General features: G+C 61.0%; 4 protein-coding genes across 4 annotated transcripts; all 4 read right to left on the bottom strand.

Annotated features, from left to right (window-relative positions):
- Positions 1-4,553: 4,553 nt before the first annotated feature.
- On the bottom strand, positions 4,554-7,022 carry LINJ_17_1130 (conserved hypothetical protein; the record flags this gene model as incomplete). Its single annotated transcript, XM_001464734.2, has 1 exon — positions 4,554-7,022. One exon carries the CDS (start codon positions 7,020-7,022, stop codon positions 4,554-4,556), a length of 2,469 nt encoding a protein of 822 aa, XP_001464771.2.
- A 2,878-nt stretch (positions 7,023-9,900) lies between these two features.
- Positions 9,901-11,817, bottom strand: LINJ_17_1120 (conserved hypothetical protein; the record flags this gene model as incomplete). Its single annotated transcript, XM_001464733.1, has 1 exon — positions 9,901-11,817. One exon carries the CDS (start codon positions 11,815-11,817, stop codon positions 9,901-9,903), a length of 1,917 nt encoding a protein of 638 aa, XP_001464770.1.
- A 2,061-nt stretch (positions 11,818-13,878) lies between these two features.
- Positions 13,879-14,889, bottom strand: LINJ_17_1110 (hydrolase, alpha/beta fold family-like protein; the record flags this gene model as incomplete). Its single annotated transcript, XM_001464732.1, has 1 exon — positions 13,879-14,889. One exon carries the CDS (start codon positions 14,887-14,889, stop codon positions 13,879-13,881), a length of 1,011 nt encoding a protein of 336 aa, XP_001464769.1.
- Positions 14,890-15,978: 1,089 nt separating this feature from the next.
- LINJ_17_1100 (conserved hypothetical protein) lies at positions 15,979-18,171 on the bottom strand (the record flags this gene model as incomplete). The annotated part of the gene is made up of 1 exon (XM_001464731.1): positions 15,979-18,171. One exon carries the CDS (start codon positions 18,169-18,171, stop codon positions 15,979-15,981), a length of 2,193 nt encoding a protein of 730 aa, XP_001464768.1.
- Between the last annotated feature and the right edge of the window lie 96 nt (positions 18,172-18,267).

The following is an 18,267-nucleotide window of genomic DNA, read 5'->3' as shown; positions in this document are numbered from 1 at the left end:
TCACACTGGTCCCGGCCGTGTCGCAGGGCCCCATCCGCGTGGTGCGAAGCAGCGCTCGAAGGGCCAGTACAGCAATGCGCCGGCTCAGCCGTCGGAGCACGACCTCTGACTCCATTCTTTACTCATCCGTCCCTCGCCTCGCAGGTCGCCTCACAGCGCCTCCCTCATCATGCCGGCCGCCACCTGGTGTGATCCTCCTCGCGGTGGCTCAAGCTCCCCCCGTACGCACACGTACACCCGCAGGCAGCGAGGGCGGGGCGGGATGTGTTCGAGTCGCGCTGGCGCCTCGTCGATCGTATTGATGGTGCAGGCGTGCTCGCGGTCTCGGGTCGCTCCGACGCCACGCCGTCGAGGGTGTGGCCGTCGGCATCGGTGGCGATGAGGCGCCCTGACTTCGCCACGTCCCAGGCGCTCGGCCCTGTGACCGCCGGAAGTGACTCTGGCATTTGGCAGGGATAGAGGGACCGCCTGGCTTCCGCCCACAGAGAGAGAGATGTGCAGAGTACCGGAGATGCCACGCACGGGGCGGTGTGCGTCCCTCTCCCATCCCCCCCCCCGTCGTCGTCGTCGTCGTCATGGGTGCGGTGAATGGGGGAGGGGGGGTGAACAGACGTGTACGTAAAACACCGAAAAAGAATATCAGAGAGACACAGGAAGACGACTAGAGGTGCCCTGCAAGACACACACACACATGCACGCACGCACAGGAACCCAAAAAAAGGAAAGAAATAGGGAGGTGCAAACCACATGGCAGAGCGAGGTGCGATGTAGAGCAGGAGACGGACAACCATCAGGACCTTCGTCGTCATCCGCTTCGGCAGGAGGCCGCAGTAAGCGGCGCCGCTGCCCCTCCTTTCTCGCTCGCACTCTCCGCTCTATGCTGCTATCATTGCCTGAAAAGGGACGGGGTGTAGAAAGGAAACGCGGCGCGCCCACAACGAGCGCACAAGGCGTCACGACAGCTCATGGCGCACGCACGCACGTTGAAAAGGGGAACAATACAGGGGGTTGGAAGGGCAACCATAAAAAGGATTCGAGGTAGAGAGCGAGGTGGGATGCCGATGTGCACGGAGGCGATTCGGTGCTGCGACAAAGACAAGCACAAAAGATCAAGCCGCGCGCATCTGCCCTTGCGGTCTCCTGTGCAGGATACCTACTGAGGAATACTCTGCCCCCCCCCCCTCCCTGATGGCCCGAGTGCTGGCCACCGATCTTCCCTCTTATCGGACAGTCCGCACACGAGGTGAGAGGAAGAAGGGGGGAGGGGAGGGGAGAAGGTGGAGAGAAAGACCTGGTCACATTACACGCACGGCTCCGCAATGCAGAGAACGTATGTGAGGCTCCTTTTGGTCCGACGAACGGGGCGAAGAAGGGCGGTTCTTACCACGGGATGTTCTCCAGCTGTGCCCGCGCACGTGTTTCATCGGTGCCCTCACTCCGACTGAGGCTGCGGCCGCCCCACACGCCACCACAAAGGTGCAAAAAGAAGACAAGAGAGCACACACAAACACCAAGAAAGCGAGAAAGGATCGCCACATCGGTGAAGAGGCACACGCGCACGTGTGGTGTGAGCGGGGCGGAGGGCACAGAGAAGAGACACACACCAAAACGAAGTGGGGAGGAGGGGAAAGACCACGGCAAGCTTCCAGCGCAGCAACCGAAGAAAAGAACTCGGAAGAGAACGGCCAGCGCCGCCACAGCAACGGCAACGCAACCGAAGAGATGCATCAAAGAGGGAGCGGAGGGGGTGGGGGCAGCAGCGCTGATGTGCAAGCCTGTGATGTCTTTGCGCATCTATCCAGCTTCCCCTGTGTCTGTGTGGTGGGGAAGGATGGCGAGGCACGAATTCGACTCATCCGCGGACACACGCCGGCATACGCGCACGAGCTAGGAGAGTGGAGGCGTGGCCGAGGGCGTGAGCAAGGTGCCAGTCAACAAAAAAAGGGAGGCTGCAGAGGGAAGAGAGGACGTGGCAGGCCCGACATGCTGAAGGCTTACGAAGAAGGAGTGGGTTACGAGTATGGCTGGGGGAAAGGTGGGAGGGCGACTAACCAAAATATATGAAGGGGGGTGAGCGCAACACACGAAGACAACCGGAAGCCCACGACAATGCGCGATTCGAAAGGGAGGCGAGCAGGAAGAAGAACTTGTCTGCACCGCCGTCGCCGCGACACTGCGCCGATAGCGATGGTACGGGGAAGACGGGCGCAGAGGAACGAAAGGGGCCGAGCAACGAAGGAAGAAGAGGCGAGGGGGCCCGGGGAGGTAGCGAAGTCTTGGTGCACATGAGCATGGCGGCTGCGTCTGTTGTGGCGAAGCTGTTGGTGTCGGTATCGGGGTTGCAGAGCACGGGAAGGGAAGAAGAAGCAGGTGTGTGTGTGTGTGTGTGTGGCGCGCACGCGTGTGGAAGCGCAAACAAAGTAAAGCCCCACACGCCGGCGCTCGTCGCCCTGGGGAGGGAAGAAGACAGACGCAGACAGAGGGAGAGAGACGCGTGGGGGAGGGGGGGGGGGGGCAGAGCCCATGCGCGCAGGCATGAGCACGGCGCGAAGGGAAAACAAGAAAAATCGGCAACATGGGACGGCAGCCGTTGGGTGCAAGCAAATACCTACTTGGGCTGCGGTCCGTCGTCGTCTCGCCTCGTCATCCTTGGAAAAGAAGGAAGGAGAGATGCAAACACACGGGAGACGAGGCGCGCAGGGCGGGGCGACGCTCTCTGAACATGCAGAGAAAGAGCAGCTCGGAGGGGGCGGAGGAGAAGGGCCCAGCACAGTCACCACACGGACACCAAAGCACGGCAAGTGGAAAGCGCAAAAGAAAAACATACATGCAAGACACCACCAGGAGGGGAAGACGGCCAGCAACGGTGCATCGACTGGAAACTGAGAGGGGAAAGGGCCTGCACAAGTCGGCAGCGGCGCAGCCCTACAACCAAGAAACTGATGCGTGTGCATGTTTGTGCGTGTGTGCGTGTGTGCGTGTATGTGTTTCAGGGTGGGAAGAAGGGGGCGTACTCTCTGTCCCCGTAAAAGTCATCCAAGCGGAGATTAAGACGCGCCAAGACACTCAGTCGACAACTGAGAAGAGAGCTATTCCTGTGCATCATGGCTTGTCTCCCTCTCCGTGCTCCTTGTCCGTGTGTCTGCGGTGTGCTTGGGGGGTGGGAAGGAGGAGGGAAAGGGGAGCATCAACGAGAAGCGCAGAAACCGGTGGCGATGGCAACGAGTCCAAGCACGTGCACACACACACACAGAGAGAGAGAGAGCGAAACGCAAAGAGCTGAAGTGCGGTGAGCAACCACATCATCATTCTCAGCTGATGATGTGAGGGTGTGAGAGAGAGAGAGAGACAAGGGCAAAGAGGGCAGACGTTTCCCGACACATGGACTTCGAGCGCGTGTCGACACACTTGGAATAGGGAGAGAGGCGATGAGAACACGATCAAGGGTGAAGGGGGGAGGCAACAGCTGCAGACGGAGAAGCGAAAACAAATTACTGGAAAAAAGACAGCGAGAAGGCGAAAGGGTATACACACAAAAGGGCACCCACGCACACGCCATCACGCACTCCCTCTCTTCAAGCCACCCACTGCATCGCTTCGGCCGATACGCGCACAGCGAGGGGAAGAAATGGGGAGCGGGGGTGGGGAAGAATACGTGGCACAAGCAGGATGGAACACACGCCAGCATAAAAAAAGGTATAGCTACATAACGCGCACGCCACAGAAGAACGTCCACACCAATGGTCGACGCCACTTCCCTTAATTATCCTCTGCTCTGCTGTCTGCTGTTCGCTGCCGTAGCTGCTGCCGTGTCCCCTGGTCAAAGAGGAACACAAGAGTAATGCCTCTGTGCGTTTGTGTGTGTGTGTGTGTACCCCTGTCCCACAACAACAACGGCAGCATTCAAAAAAAAAAGAAAAAGAGAGGACGAGTGGCGGCGAATGAGTAACAACGCCAGCAACACTGCCGCAAAAGGGAGGCATACATCATCATCGCAGAAAAGCATAGACACATGGGGAGCGGGGACCGCCCACGCGGAGACGCATGCGCACACAGACAACGAAAGAATACATGGTGAAAGGAACCAACAAGACCGAGGGAGTGAACAGGATGGACATCGGCACGACGACACCGCAAAAGCGCGCCAAAACAGAGCACAACACACGCACACACGTCTCATGAAGGGAAAAGAAGAAAAGGGAGGGGGAGAAACACGTGAAAGCATGAAGAGATCAGCGCAGGATAACGAAACAACACGGCAGAGTATTGTGTTACACAGCACGCCTGTGCACCGGCGGGACACGTGGGAAGAGGCGCGGAAGAGATGGCCACAAACAAGTCCGGCTCATGCCAGCACCTCACGCAAGCGTACTCCCACACAAGCGCGCTCGTCCATCACCAGAACTGCAGATGCGGGAGGGAGAGCTGAGGGAAAGAGGAGCAGCGCCTCCTTGATCGAGCCGGTTCACGTGGTGTGCGTCTGTCTCTGAAGAGATGGAGGCGCAGCATTAGCTCGCGTGCGACCATCTCCGTTACACACTCCACTCGCTCGCCTAAATGTACGTCTTGGGCACGCAATCCGCCGGTGACCGAAGCATGTCCTCTGCATCCACCACCATCAGCTCCAGCTTCTCCAGCTGCCGCTGCATCATGGCCCGCTGGCGGGCATCCTTGGTCTCCTTGAGTTCTTCGCGGATCCTTGGTATTGTGCTAGTGCCGTAGGCGACGAAGGCCCGAGCGCTGCCCACCTTTGGGCGGCGCGTCTCGATCTTGGAGAAACGCTGCAGCGTCGCAAGGTAGTTGAAAATCTCATCATCATGCATAGCGCACGAGAATAGCGCCGTCGAGTGCACGGAGCGGTGCATGACGGAGTAGAAGAGTGCCCGCGGCTCGGCCGGGTTCTTGTCAATGATGCGGTTGTAGTGAATGACGCCGTCACCGACGCCGCTCGCGAAGATGGACGAAACAATAACGTCCTCCTTGCCGGAGGATTGCGAGGTCTTGACCTGTTTCAGCACGCATGTGCACAGGACGATGCCCTGCTCCTCGGCCAAGGGACTGCAGTGCTCCTGCGCGCAGTGCAGGCTCGCGTCCAGCACATCGTTGAACTCGCCGGCATCCTCGACGCAGACGTACACCATGCCGTTGGCCACGTTGCCAAACAATGGGCTCTCCGCGACGGTCAAGTTCATGAAGCGTTGCGGCGGATCGGACAGCAGGTCCATCACCTGATCATCCTGCAGAAGGCACACTGACACGGTAAACTCGAACTGCGTAGAGGCCAGCTTGCCAAAGCTGCCCTTCACCACGGACTTCAAGGCCAGCCACGTAAACCACTCCGTCGGCCGCGCAGCGGAGAAGCCAGCATCGGCCATGATCATGCCGATGTTGCAACCGTACAGAAAGTTATCTCGCATCTCCTCTAGCGAGTCGCTTGAGAGCTGGACGTCGGTGTTGCGATTGACATACATGATATCGCGCATGTCGTACTTCTGTACTTCCTCGGCGCCAGGCTTGCTGGCGCGGATGGTGCGGCCGTCCACCTCGATCGCGGGGCTCCGGCCGCCGGAGGTGTCCAGCAAGAGGGAAGCCTTCAGCGTGTTTGTCAGCGACGGGTCGCGTTCACCGGAGTTGTTTTTGCCAGAGGTGCCCGGGTCGCCGTCCTTCTTGTACTGCACGCCGTCTTGCTCTGCGGCCCTATTCTTGAAGTACATCCCAACGCGCTTCTCGCTGTTTTTACGCGTCAAGTTCTGCACACTGTTCTTGCGCCCCAGCACCTGCGGTTGGCCCTCCGCCACCGTCGTGTTCTCCGACGTCCCCTTCGACGGTGGCGCGTCAGAGGCAGCAACGCCGCTGCCGTCGCCAGCCGCGCTCATGCGCGCCTGCTGCTGCATCATCATGTGGTGCTGCCTCTGCTGCGTCATGACACCAGCACCGCCGCGTTGCCCAATCGTTGCCGTGAGCGCGTTTAGTGCCATCATGCCGCCACCGTCGCCCATTATTGGGCCGCCTCCGGGCAGAAGCTGTGAGAGACGGTGCTGCAACACCGGGGCCGCAGCGCACTGGTCAACACCGCCACCGTTGTTGTTGCTGCTGCCGTAGTTGTAGAACTGACCAGAAATAGAGTACTTGCGCTGAAGCGACCTGGCGCTGTCCTGGCGAGCAAGGCCTGGCGCCAGCGACTCCAGGGGAACGCCCGCAGCAACCGTTGCCCCGATGTCGCCGCGGGGTGCGGCAGCCGTGGAGGGACTACCAGCGCTGCTAGAACCAGAGTCGGCGAGCTTGAGCATGCCGTTTATGCTATTCAGCGACACCCCCGGGCCGACGCCGGTGGCACCGTTGTGAACGTTACCCTGCGTAAAACTCGGCTGTCGGAAGCTACCGTAGCTGTATGAGCACAGGGTGCTGTTCTGCCGACTGAGCTGCTGAAGAGGCCGACCGCCGCCACTCGGGGCTGCGCTGCCGCCGAAGAAACTTCCACCGCCCTGGTGCATGCTGCCGTAGCTGTTGGTGCGCATGAGCGGGCCTCCTCTGTGGACCTGCGAGCCGGTCGAATAGTCGAAGTTCAAGCCGCTGTTGACGCGGCGCAGGCTGCCGGCGCTGGTACCGACCGAAGAGAAGCTCCCGCGGCGCTGGGGCTGGCTGCCGCCGCAGCCGTGCGCGCTGAAGCTGCCAAAGCGGGGGATCACGCCTGTCGACCCCATCGAGTGGAAGGAGCCCATGCGCTGCAGCATCGGATTCGGCTGGCCAAAGTTGCGGTCGTTGTACATCATCATGAAGCTCGGATTGCGGTTTAGCTGGCCCGGACTGCCGCCGCCAGCGACCGTGGGCGGGTGGCCTGGTGGGACACCCCGGCCAGAACCGCGTAGGCGCGCCTGCACATGCGGCGGCGGTGGTGGTTGCTGGGCATTCTGTTGCAGCTGTGGATGCTGGCATCGCTGCTGCTGCTGCATCATAGGGCCGCCGCCGTAGCCGCCGCCCTGGTGCATGCCAGAACCCATCACGTAATAACCACCGTACATAGCTAGCGTATGAAGCCGTGTGCAGGCGCCGTGTCAACTGCCTGTTCGTTTTACACGAGGGGAGCTGCGCACCAGCGCTGCTGCTGGCCGGTGGATGCCGCACGCGCCCAGAAATCGCGCACAGGCGCGGACAGACGTACGTCAGCACTACGAGCGACAAGAACGACAAGAGCGCCGACCCGCACCAACGACAGAAAATATTCGCCAAGGATTAAAGAGCGGGCAACAAGGACCGCGCAAAAAGCGAGGCAGTGTGCGCGTGTGTGCGGGATGAGGAATGCGAGAGGGCACCAAGAAGGACACCGACGCAGATGCGCGGGAGACGCCCCTACTCCAGCACACGCGCTCGCAGAGAAAGAGGGAGGGAGGAGGGGAGGGGAGGGGAGGGGGGAATTCAGTTCTACGGGGGTATCTGTGAGCTGCACTTTGTTCTGCACGCTCCTGCCTCGCTGGGTGCGCGTTACTTTCACGCGCCAGTTGGCGTAAGGGGTGGGCGCACTATTCGCTCTGTGGGTGATTTCGACGATGATGTTCCGCCCTCTGCCGCGTGTATGCGAATATGAGCACGTGAGTTGCTGGCAGCGAGGGAGCGGTGCAGATCGGAATGGGAGGCGGAAGAAGGGAGGGGGGAGAGAGGCGAAGAAAGTGAACACCACGATCGGTGAATCAAGGGCAGGCACAGAAGGATTCGAAGAGACAGGCACAGAGAGAGAGAGGGAGGGGCGCGGAGGACACGCAAACCACGATAACAGACGAATACGGCGATGAAAGCAAGAGAAGAGGAACCGGAAAAGGATACCAACACGCATGTGTGCAGCCCCCGCGAGAAACGGGCAGCCCATCCTCTGCCTGCTGCTCTCGCCATCTCTCTCCTCCTCCCCTCTCTCGCTCTCCCCGATTGATGCGATCGAATATACAGAGCACGCCCTCGCCGACGTACACCGCACGTCCAGCAGCTTACGCACGATAAGCACGGTAGCATGCGTTTGTTTCAGCGGCGATCTGCTTCCTTCCTCTGCTCAGCCTCCATGTCTTGGTGCTTGCCGGTGTGCCTATGGAGGTGTCGGTCGGTTTTGAAGCCACCACCGCCACTCCCCCTCGCTTCCGTTGGGCGTGTGTATGCGTAGAAGCGCGCACATGCGTGCGGGGTGCGTCCCCGTGCCTACTTCACCCAGCCACCACCTTCGCGAGGCCTTCAGCGCGTCGGCGCTCTTCGGTAGGTATGATGAGCACAAGGATGATCGCCAACGTCTGGAGGCATCACGCAGCCACAATCAGGTCAAAGCCAGCCGCGCAGCTGTGCGCGCCCTTGATTCCACACCCGAGCGAGTCGTTCGTGCTGTCGTGCGCGCCAGCCATGCACGCCCAGCCGATCGGCATCGTCACGACGTACGCTACGGGCGAGGAGGTCGTGGGCGATTCGGGAAAGCGATGCCGCACATGATCCGCGCCGCCATCGCTGTCGCTGGTATTGTGAAGATGGAGATGATAGAGGAGAAAGCGGCAACGCCCATGAGACTCTCTGCACTCCTTTTCGTTCCGGCTCGGGAAGCCCTTGTGCAAGCGCGTCCACGGATTTGTCTCGCCGCTGTCGCACGGCGTGTTACCGACACGCATCGATTAGCAGGTGGCGCGCCTCGAAAGCCGGCCTGGATTTTGGGCTGTAATACGTCGATGGGCGTGGCCGCGACTCTGAAAAAGAAGACAGTCGCCTCCCAGACGAGGGGGCACGGCCGCCATGAAGACGAGAGAACGGGAAAAGAGGCGGTTGGGAGGGAGGGTGGTAAAGTGCCGTAAGCGACCGTGCGTGTCGCGGCTGCGTGATCGCGCTCACGGTGGGCGCTGAGGCAACCATTCCATGAAGGCCACGAGAGCATCGAAGCGCAGCAATGGCGAGGGCTCACAAGCGTGTCGGGCAGGGTTGGAATTCCCTTGATTTTCTCTATTTTTGGAAAGGAGGTGGGGAATTCGCTCCCTTTCAACGCGTCATTCTGAGACGAGCACCTCAGTAATCCGCACGGCTGGCGGGCGGGGGGAGGGGGGGGATTGGGAATAACGCGAACGAAAAGGGCGGAGTCGCCACAGAGACGCCCTCTTTGGTGTTGTTCTTTGAGACGCGCGCGTAAGCTTGCTGGCGTGTGGGCACGGCGAGGAGAGCGCGCCGGAGCGTGCCGGAAAAAGAACCCGAGCGACAAGCGGTGCTCTGCACTCGGCCGTGCGCTGCCACAACCAGAAGCCCCCCTGCCCACATGCAAGCGTGTGATGGAGGGAATGGATGGCGGTGTGCTCGAGCCCCTCCCTCCGACGCACCTGTGCCAGGCCAGCGGCGCGTAACAGCGAAAGTACGGAGAGGAAGGGGGGAGAATCGACGTCAGAGACGTGACACCCAAGCAAGATTCGTAGCAAGGAGACGCGGTGGAAGCCAGAGAGTGAGAGGCAGAGAAGAGGGCACGACAAAAAGAAAAGCAAAAGGGAGATAAAGAGAGAGATCGTGAGGTGCCGTGCAAACATGGATCAAACACCCAATACACACGCCAGCATATCTGCACGCGAGCACGTTTGGCTGTGGACGTTGCATGCTGCCTTCCTCCTCTCGCACGCCTCACCAGCGCCAGCTGACGCCACGCCCAACCGTGCTGCTGCTGCCGCTCGGTCACATCCCCTCCTCCTCCCCCTCCCCGAAAAAAAAAAAAAACAGAGAGAGAAAGAGAGACGTACACAGATATAAGCATAAGAGGAGCGCCCCCAAGAACGGACGCAGCGCCGGAGGCCGTTAGCAGAAACTTGCCGCCTTGAGCTCGTCCCTCCCCTTCTCGCTTGTGTCCCTTCCCTAGACCGCCCTCCGCACATCTTCGCTCCACGGCGTGGCAGGTGCACCTCACGCCATGGCGCCGCCTTTTTGGCACAACCCAAAGCCACCCAGCCACCTGTTCTCCTCGTCCTTCGCCTTCACAAACGCGTCGGACAGCTCCGTGTGCTGCCAGTAAGCCGACACAGACCGCTCTGTGCCCATCCCGTAGTATTTCGCCCACACGCTGATCTCGCGCGTCTCAGCAGCAACTTCGTCCGTCACGATAAGCCGCGTCTCCGGCGCCTCCTCCAGCGGCAGCGGCTTCAGAGTCGACTGCCCGTTAGCGCTCACGTAGCCGCGGCGTACAAGCTCCTCAATCCACGGGTGCGCGCGCCGCAGCATGTATAGCGTCCGCTGCTCTGACAGCACACGCCGCGCAGCCTCCTTCGGCGTCATGATCCCAAAGTATTTCGGCGTGTTCGGTCGCCCGTAGTGGTGAAACACGTCCGGCTGCCCAGGTCCGTAGAGATCCCAGCCGGCAGTCCACATCCGCGCAGAGTACAGCACCTCCTCGCCGTCGAACATGTACGGCAGGAAAGGGTCGAACGGCGTGTCCAGCATGAACTGCGCGTCGCCGAACATGAAGCCCGCAGCCGCGAAGCCCTGCAGGACCGGGTGCGGCGACAACTTCATCCACCGCGCCCCAAGTTTTGGCATGCCGTTGCTGAGCACCTGCGCTGTGCACATCAGCATAACGATCTTCTTGTCGAACTCCTCACGGTCGTGCCCCTCGCGGTAGCCGTTCGGGTAGTGCGACAGCACGCCGCGCGTCGGCAGCTGAAACACGCGCGTGATCAGCTTCATGTCCCAGTCCACAGAAAACCGCGTGTGACTGTCCACTACCATGTAGTAGTCCTGGTCGAAAAAGAACAGGCTCGTGATGTACCGCCCAAACGTCGGCCCGCGCGCAAACGCGGGCTCCGCCACGCGCGTCGTCACGCGGCACCCAGCCAGTGCGCGCGACGGCTGCTGCTGGGGGCCCCCGCGCCCGCGCCGGAACACAGACCCGCCATCCATGTCTTGCCTCGCGTCGTCCTCCGCTAACAGCAACCTGTCACGCGCCGTCTCCAGCTCCCCGGCAACGCATGTCACCCGCTCCCCTGCGTGCGCCGGGTGCAAAAACACGCCAGCAGGCCGCGCGCCATATTCCGCAACACCGTCGGTGGGCACGCTCAACGCGGCATCCACGTCCAGCAACTGCCGCGGCGCGACCACGTCTGCCCACGTCAGCGAGCGCACCTCCAAGCCAAGCGTGCGCGGCGCTTCCGCGCCGTACAGCACACGCCGCGTCTCGCCGCTCGCCAGGTCGTCTACGCCAATGCTCGAGAAGCAGCTCGCGTCCGACGGGCTGCGCTCCTCGCTCACGCCAACGTACAGGCGGTGCGGCGCAACAGCCATGTCGAACAGGTTGCGCAGCGTCAGCGCGCACTCGCGGTCGCGAAACGCGGCCAAGGAAGTAAAGATAGACGCGTGGTGCAGCGCGTCGCGGTCCGCCGGCGTGGCCCAGGCAGGGATGCGGTACTTGTCGCTAGGCTGGTAGATGGATTCCCACTTGCGGAACGTGCCAGGGCTGTCATCACTGCCTCGGCGGTGGCGGACGTAATTGGTGGGAGTCACGTGCACAACGTCGCCAGACTTGGAGAAGGAGAAGATCATGTTGAAGCGAGGATCACGCCACGCCGTCCCCGGGGTGCGGCCGTGTACGATGTGCTCGAAACGTGTCGAGTTCTCATCGGAGGTGATCCACGGCTTTTCTCTCGGATCAGGAAGCTCGCCCAGCGCGGTTGCCGACGAGGTCGAGAAGAAGTACATAAAAGGAAGCCCACACAGACATAGAATGGCGATGAAGGCTATAAGAGCCTGTCGCCGACGCGCGCTGAGGCGACGCCGCGGCATGCGCAGAGGCCGCTTGAGCAAGCTTGGCACCTGGCCATAGTCTGGCATTTTCCCGTTCCGTTCGCGGTTGCGTCGAAACGCTTTTTCGTCGGGGGAGTGTTGATGTTCGCGTTGATGGTTTCAATGATGAATAGGCACGCGCACTCAGGTCCGTCTGTATCCATAGAGAGATGAGTACAGATATAGAGATTTATACCGGTGTGTGTATATGTGTTGGTGAGAGCCAGAAAGCGACTGTCGCCGACACCGCGCGCGTCCAGTCAGGCGACACGAAAAAGAATGAGGCAGATGTTGCGGATGTGGAAGAAAAGCGCACAAGGCGGGTTACGCACAGGCATGCATACACGCCAGTGCATGTATACGCGCGAGTCGGCTTTTGCTTGCAGTTTGTCGGCGCTTGTATGTACCGCCCTCAAGGTATGAGCAAGACCTTTCCTCCTGCCAGGGAATGGGCAGAGAGAGGGCAGAGAGGGGAGAGAAGGAGTTTATTGAAAACGGAAAGCAGGGGAAGCGCGGGAGAGAGGGAAAGATAGTCTGAAGAAAGGTAAGGAGGGAGTCGCGTGTGGTAAAACGTGTCATGCGAAGCGCCATACCAAGTGCGCCAGGGGCGCGGAGCATTCATCGTATAAAGGGACGGCCCCGCCACGCACGGCGAGCGTGCGCAAGACAGCCAACGAGAGAGAGAGAGGGAGGGAGGGGAGGCTGATGGAGGCGGCGCAAAGTGGTGCTATATATAATGTTATGTTTTCGTTTTCGGAACTGACCGTGGGGAGGGGGTGCCTCCGGCCCAGTACCAAAGCGTACACACGCACATGCGCACATGCGCACACACACACATATATATATATATAGAGAGAGAGAGAGGTGGCAAAATCATAAATAGGTGGAAATCAAAGCAAGTGGGCGAAAGAAAAGGAAAGCGGCGGCGGGCGGCGGAAAGCGGAAGAACGACTGCACACGCTGCAACGCGCGTACAGCTGCACGGGGCGCGATGCTCTTCCCTCCTTCCTGTGTCTCCCTCCCCTGTCTCCGTGTCCGTCTCGCTGCTTTCTTTCGCTCTTCGGTGCAGAGCAGGTCCACACGCATCGCACAGGAACCCATGCGAGGCAGCAGTCCCGCATATGCCCAGGCAAACGTAACAGCCTGACAGAGGAGGCAGACCCACAGACAGGGAGGGAGGGAGGGGGAGGGAAGGTAACGAGAAGCGCGCGCGCGTAGGAGAAGTCCGTGTTCAACCAAGACAGCAACAAGCAGCAAAGGGAGGGGGATAATACAGTCGAGGCGAACACCCCCACACCCAACAAAATACCGAAGAAACGCAGGCTGTAGAGTGACACTGAGAAGGGGGAGGAAGGCAGACAGAGGGAAGGGGAGGGCGTGCGAGAAAGCATGAGGGAAAGAAAGAGGCAGAGAGAGAGCGGCCCACAGAACGCTTTAAAAGGATATAAACAACGAAACGAAGGAAGAGGGACACAAGCGAAGTGAGAAAAAAAAAAACGACTGAGAGCACGGGCCACACGAAGACAAAATCGCCTCCACGTGAGGTGTAAGGTTAGCGTAGAGGGGGGATCAAATATAATAATAAGGGAGGGAGCGCGCATAGGCCAACGAGGGCAGATATGGCGGGCACAAGGTGAACGTGAGGGTGAGCGGATGAGAGAGAGAACAGCTCCTCATTATACATGTTATGCACGTTTTTTTTGGTGCCGTTAGTGGTCTGCGCGGAGGCGTTGGAAGAGATTGCGCGCAGCGTCCACAGGCGAGCACACAGCTCTAAAAGAAGCGAATCAAGCGGTGACGTGAGCAGCCACCCTCTCCACCCACCACCAGGCAGGTAGGGGACTTGGCCCTCCACCCTCAGACTCAACTCGAACCGGAAGAAGGAATGCCATCGGCGCCAATCAACCGCCCGCATGTCGGCTGCCGCGTCGTCCCTCTCCAGAAAGGTGAAGTGCTTATTGATTTCTACGACGAGACTAAACAACCAATCCTAACAAAAGAGGTGAAACAACGTGGCACCTCCCCTCCCCTCCCCGTCGGCTCCACGCCCCGACCGTGTCTTCGGCCGTGGCGGTGGCATCCATCGCCCGCACAGCAGCGGCCGGCCCCCTACAGCGGCACGTTCACCATGCGTAGCTTCTGCAAACCGACCTCCATCGCGATCTCCACGTAGAGCGGCCTCGGGATAGAATGCCCCATGTGAGGAAAGAGAACGAGTTTTGCATTGCACAGCACGCACGCCAGCCGCAAGCCGTTTTCGTACGGTATCATCAGATCCTTCCTGCCGTGTACGACGAGCACTGGGAAGCCCCTCAGCCGGCGGAGGGCAGGCTCGCGATTACTCGCGCGCTGCACCGCCCATACGTGTCGCAGCAACCCGCTCTTGTAGGGAGGGCTTCGCATGAAGTTAGTCGCGGCGACCTCGCGCACATGCGCCTCGTCCAGCGGGTAGTCGCCCCTGAAGAGGCAGTCACTGCGAACAACATAGTCCTCGACGTCCTTCAGGGACAGGCTAGCAGGCTTGTCCAGCAACGCCAGCGTCACGCGACACGCCTGCGGCTTCACATACGGGCCGCTGCTGTGCGAGTAACAAATCGTGAGGCTACACACCCGCTTAGGATATTCTATGGCCATGCACTGCGCAATCATGCCACCCATGGAGGTGCCCAAGAGGTGCGCGCGGCCAATCCCGAGTGCCGTCAGCAAACACCAAGCATCATTCGCCATGTCGTAGAGCGTGTAGGGCGGCGCGCCTCCGCAAAGGGGGGACCACGACTGGAATACCATGCAGGGGAGGCACGGGGTCGGGTAGCCGTCGAAGTGGGTCGACAGACCCGAGTCGCGGTTGTCAAACAAAACAAGGTAGAAACCGTTCTTGAGAAGTTCAGCGAGAAACTCGCCCGGCCAGTGAAGCAAGGTACCACCGAGGCCTATGACGAGCAGCAGGCATGGGTTGGAGGGATCACCGAGAGTTCTGTAGCAGATAATCACTTCCTTTCGTGTGCTATGGCACCGGCCAACCCTCACAAACTTGTCGCACGGCATCGGCTTGCCTTTACCGCGAAGCTCGCGTGGCATATTCTCTGCCTCATCGGTCTCAGTTATTTCAGGGGACATCATGATCACGTTCCCGGGGCCTGCGTGACGGTGTGCAAAGGGCGCAGAAGAGGAAGCCGAAACCCCAGCGAGAGCGGCGGGAACGTCACTAGAGACCGCCGGCAGCAGCAGCAGCTCCAGTGATGCACAATCACAGACAGCCACGGAGGTCGCAATGCAGCGGGAGCAGCTAGGAACTGCGGCACGATAGCAGCCGCCACGACAAGTTCGATGGCGGATGGCGTGGTAAGAGGCGCCACTACGAAAGGGAAGTGTAACACCGCAACGTTTTCGCTTCTCCCCAGCCGGGAAAGAGACGACAGCCCCGTAATGAAGAGCACGAAGACGAAGCGCTGTGTGCCTCACGAGGGTGCGCGATGCGTGCGAACGGTGTGGGTGTGCGTGCGTGGGGGAGAGACAGACAGGTGGTGCGGATAAGGTGCGGTGGCTACAGCGCGTGTGTCCTCCTTGTGCCGCAGCAGAGGGCAGACAAAACGAGTATATAGATATACGTATTGAGCGGGTGGGGAGGGGGGGAGGAAGAGCCACATAAGTCGACAAGAGCAAGAGGGGGAGAGTACATCACATTGGTGGCGAGGACGGGGTGCGGAGGGAGGGGGAGAGAGGGGCGGTCGGTGAGAGAGAGTCAGCATGCGCCGCCACACCGCAGCAGCGTGATTGCCGATCGGAGAACCACGAGGGTCGGAAAGTGCTCACACGCACAGATGTTGAAGCAAGTGCAACGGAGATAACCAAACAAAACAAAGAACCGTCGACGGCGTCGACAGAGCGACACAACGCGATGGTGGGCGCCGAAAAGGAGTTGGCAGGGCAAAAAAGGAGGGGGCGTACGAGATGCAGACAGCAAGACCTGCCCTCCTCGTACTTCTCTCTCTGTGAAAGCACCATTCCGCCTCAGCTCTGCCCCCTCCCCCTCCTTACCGACGTACGGAGTGCATCGCCTTCCCTCCCTCCACACATGCCTGGGCCGCGCATCCCAACGCACACATCCGCCACTGCGGCCGCCTCACCTCGTACTTCCTTCACCGTCTGCGGCGTTACCAATGAGCCCTAACTCGATGTTCATCATGCGCCGAGGCGTGGGTCCGTCTGCTAAGTGGTCAACGCGGCCGACCCGCCTGGTTGCGAGCGGGTGGCGATCTCGGCTGCACCAGCTTGGCCGCCCTTGTCAGCACCCGGCGCTGCCACCGGGCTCTCTCCAACCACCTTCTCACGCCACAAAGACGGGGACGCGCCGCGCACAAACTGCAGGAAGCAAAACGCGTCCTCCATGAGCGCGGCATCGCGGCCGAGTTCGCCGACCATCGCCACCGGTGTCTGCGGGTCCACCTGCACAGAGAGAATGGGGTTGCCGGCAAGCTGGAAGGGCAACATGAGGCGCGCACTGCGCACATCGCCGCTCGTGTACGGGTCGCACAGCAGCGGCGTGACAAAGCAGTCCACGTCCATGAACTGCTCCTCGGTAGAACGCACCACGTCATCGCGGACGCGCAGGGCGCGATGGTAGTCGCGAACAGACAACTTCTGGCCAGCCTGGACGGAGTCGGCCAGCGACGCTGGTAAATCCTCCGGAGTACCGGAGAGCCCCACGAACAGGTGAGGCCGGTTCGTCCCCGGAGCATCGCCGCCGCTAAGCGCGATCGGCTCCACGCCAGGCACAACAGGGAGCTGCAGTGCCTTGCCTGGGGAAGACACAGTCAAGTTGTCCTTGTCATTATCGCCGTTGCCGCTCTGCTCATGCACCGCGCCGCTCTTCGCGTCCTCGTCAGCCTGAGCGGGAGCCGTCGCCGGCGCGACGAGTCGCTCGAACGCCTTCGCAAGCTCGTAGCGTGAGATGACCGTCACCGCCTCCATCACCTCCTCCACGGAGAAGTCGAACGCCAGCGGCACAATCTCAAGTTTTTGGTTGTAGTGCAGTGCGCTGTGCATGGACACGGCGTCCGTGATACGCTGGTGGAACTCGGCCGACGACGTGTACTTGTTCGTGCAGTACTGGTCAATCCACTCCGCCGGGTAGCCAACAGCGAGCTCGACCTTCGGCGCCTCGTATGTCTGCGCCCCAGTGAAGAGCCGCCGCAGAAAGCCTGGTCGCGATGGCTGGTTGAAGTCGTCCGCCATGGCTGCCTCGGCGTTGTAGTCGCACCAGCCAACGTCGATGTCGGCGATGTGGCCGCTGCGGCTGCGCACCGTGTAGTTATACGGGCTGTGGTCGAGTATATCTGGGTTGGAGTACTTGGGCACATCATCAGGGTGTTTCACCTTCGGCGCCGCCTTGCCGCTCCACCAGCTGCTGATGAGCTGCACTAGACGCGCCGGTGGGTCGGAGGCCTGCGGATGACTGGGGTCACCGCCACGAGGCGCCGCGGTAGTGCTCAGGGCGGGCAACGGCGGCACATCCCCGGCGACGCTCGCCGTACTGTATTCACCCGTGAGCTCGCCGGCAGTGGCCGCGGACGCCGATGCGCCGCTGTGCATCGGCGCAGAGGGTGGCGAAGAGGCGCTCGTGCTCACCGCAGTAGAGGAGGTTTTGGACTTCGCCCGCTTCGCCGACGTTGCCTCGAAGTGCGCCTCGGGGTCGATCGAGGCGGTGTAGACCTGCCACAGGTACATCAAGTCATCTAGGCAGCGCGCCGACAGCCCGACCGTCATCGACGGCACCGCCAGCTCAAACCGCTCCGTGAAGGTGCCGAATGTCTGTGAGGTCGGCTTGAAGCCGACCATATCGTGATGCACCGCACACAACACCGACGGGGGCCCGTTCAGTGAGCAGCTGATGGCATAGTCGCACGTGTGCTCGGTAACGGCGATAGAAGCCGGCTTCTCGGGGCCGAAGACGATGCCCTCGCTCAGCGCAAAGGGGGTGCAGCACCTCAGCTTGCCGACGAACTGAGCACCATGGAGACGTAGCCACGAGATCAGCGGGAACTCCTTGCATGCGGCGTCGTGGTGCATCGGCGTGCAAAGCCGAGAGCTGGTGTAGAACTCCTGAACATCCAGCGCGTCTGAGACGGCGACGGCAATGCCACTCAGCAGCCCATCCGGAATGAAGCTCTGCATCACGGCCTTCTCTGCCGCCACGTCGGCAAAGCAGGGCAGCGACGACTGTTCCGCCTCGCCGGCACGACCGCTGCGCGCGGTGTCGCGGGCAGACATGGCCTCGGCACGGTTGCGGCATTCCATGACTGCCTGCCGCTGCTCCACCACGCGGTGGTGCAGCTGACGCACCATGTGGCGCGCGCTGCTGCGCGAGAACTGCAGAGCCGCGGAGGAGGTGGCCGAGCTCATGATGCGGGGAGCGGAGTGCCGTCCGCGTGAATGCGAGTGCGTATGCGCGCGGGACTACGTACTCAAATGCCCTTCTCCCGCCGTGAAAGGCGACGC

The sequence above is a fragment of the Leishmania infantum genome, chromosome 17 (genome assembly GCF_000002875.2).
Source record: "Leishmania infantum JPCM5 genome chromosome 17".
Lineage (NCBI taxonomy): Eukaryota > Euglenozoa > Kinetoplastea > Trypanosomatida > Trypanosomatidae > Leishmania > Leishmania infantum.
This window is presented reverse-complemented; position numbering and strand designations above follow the sequence as displayed.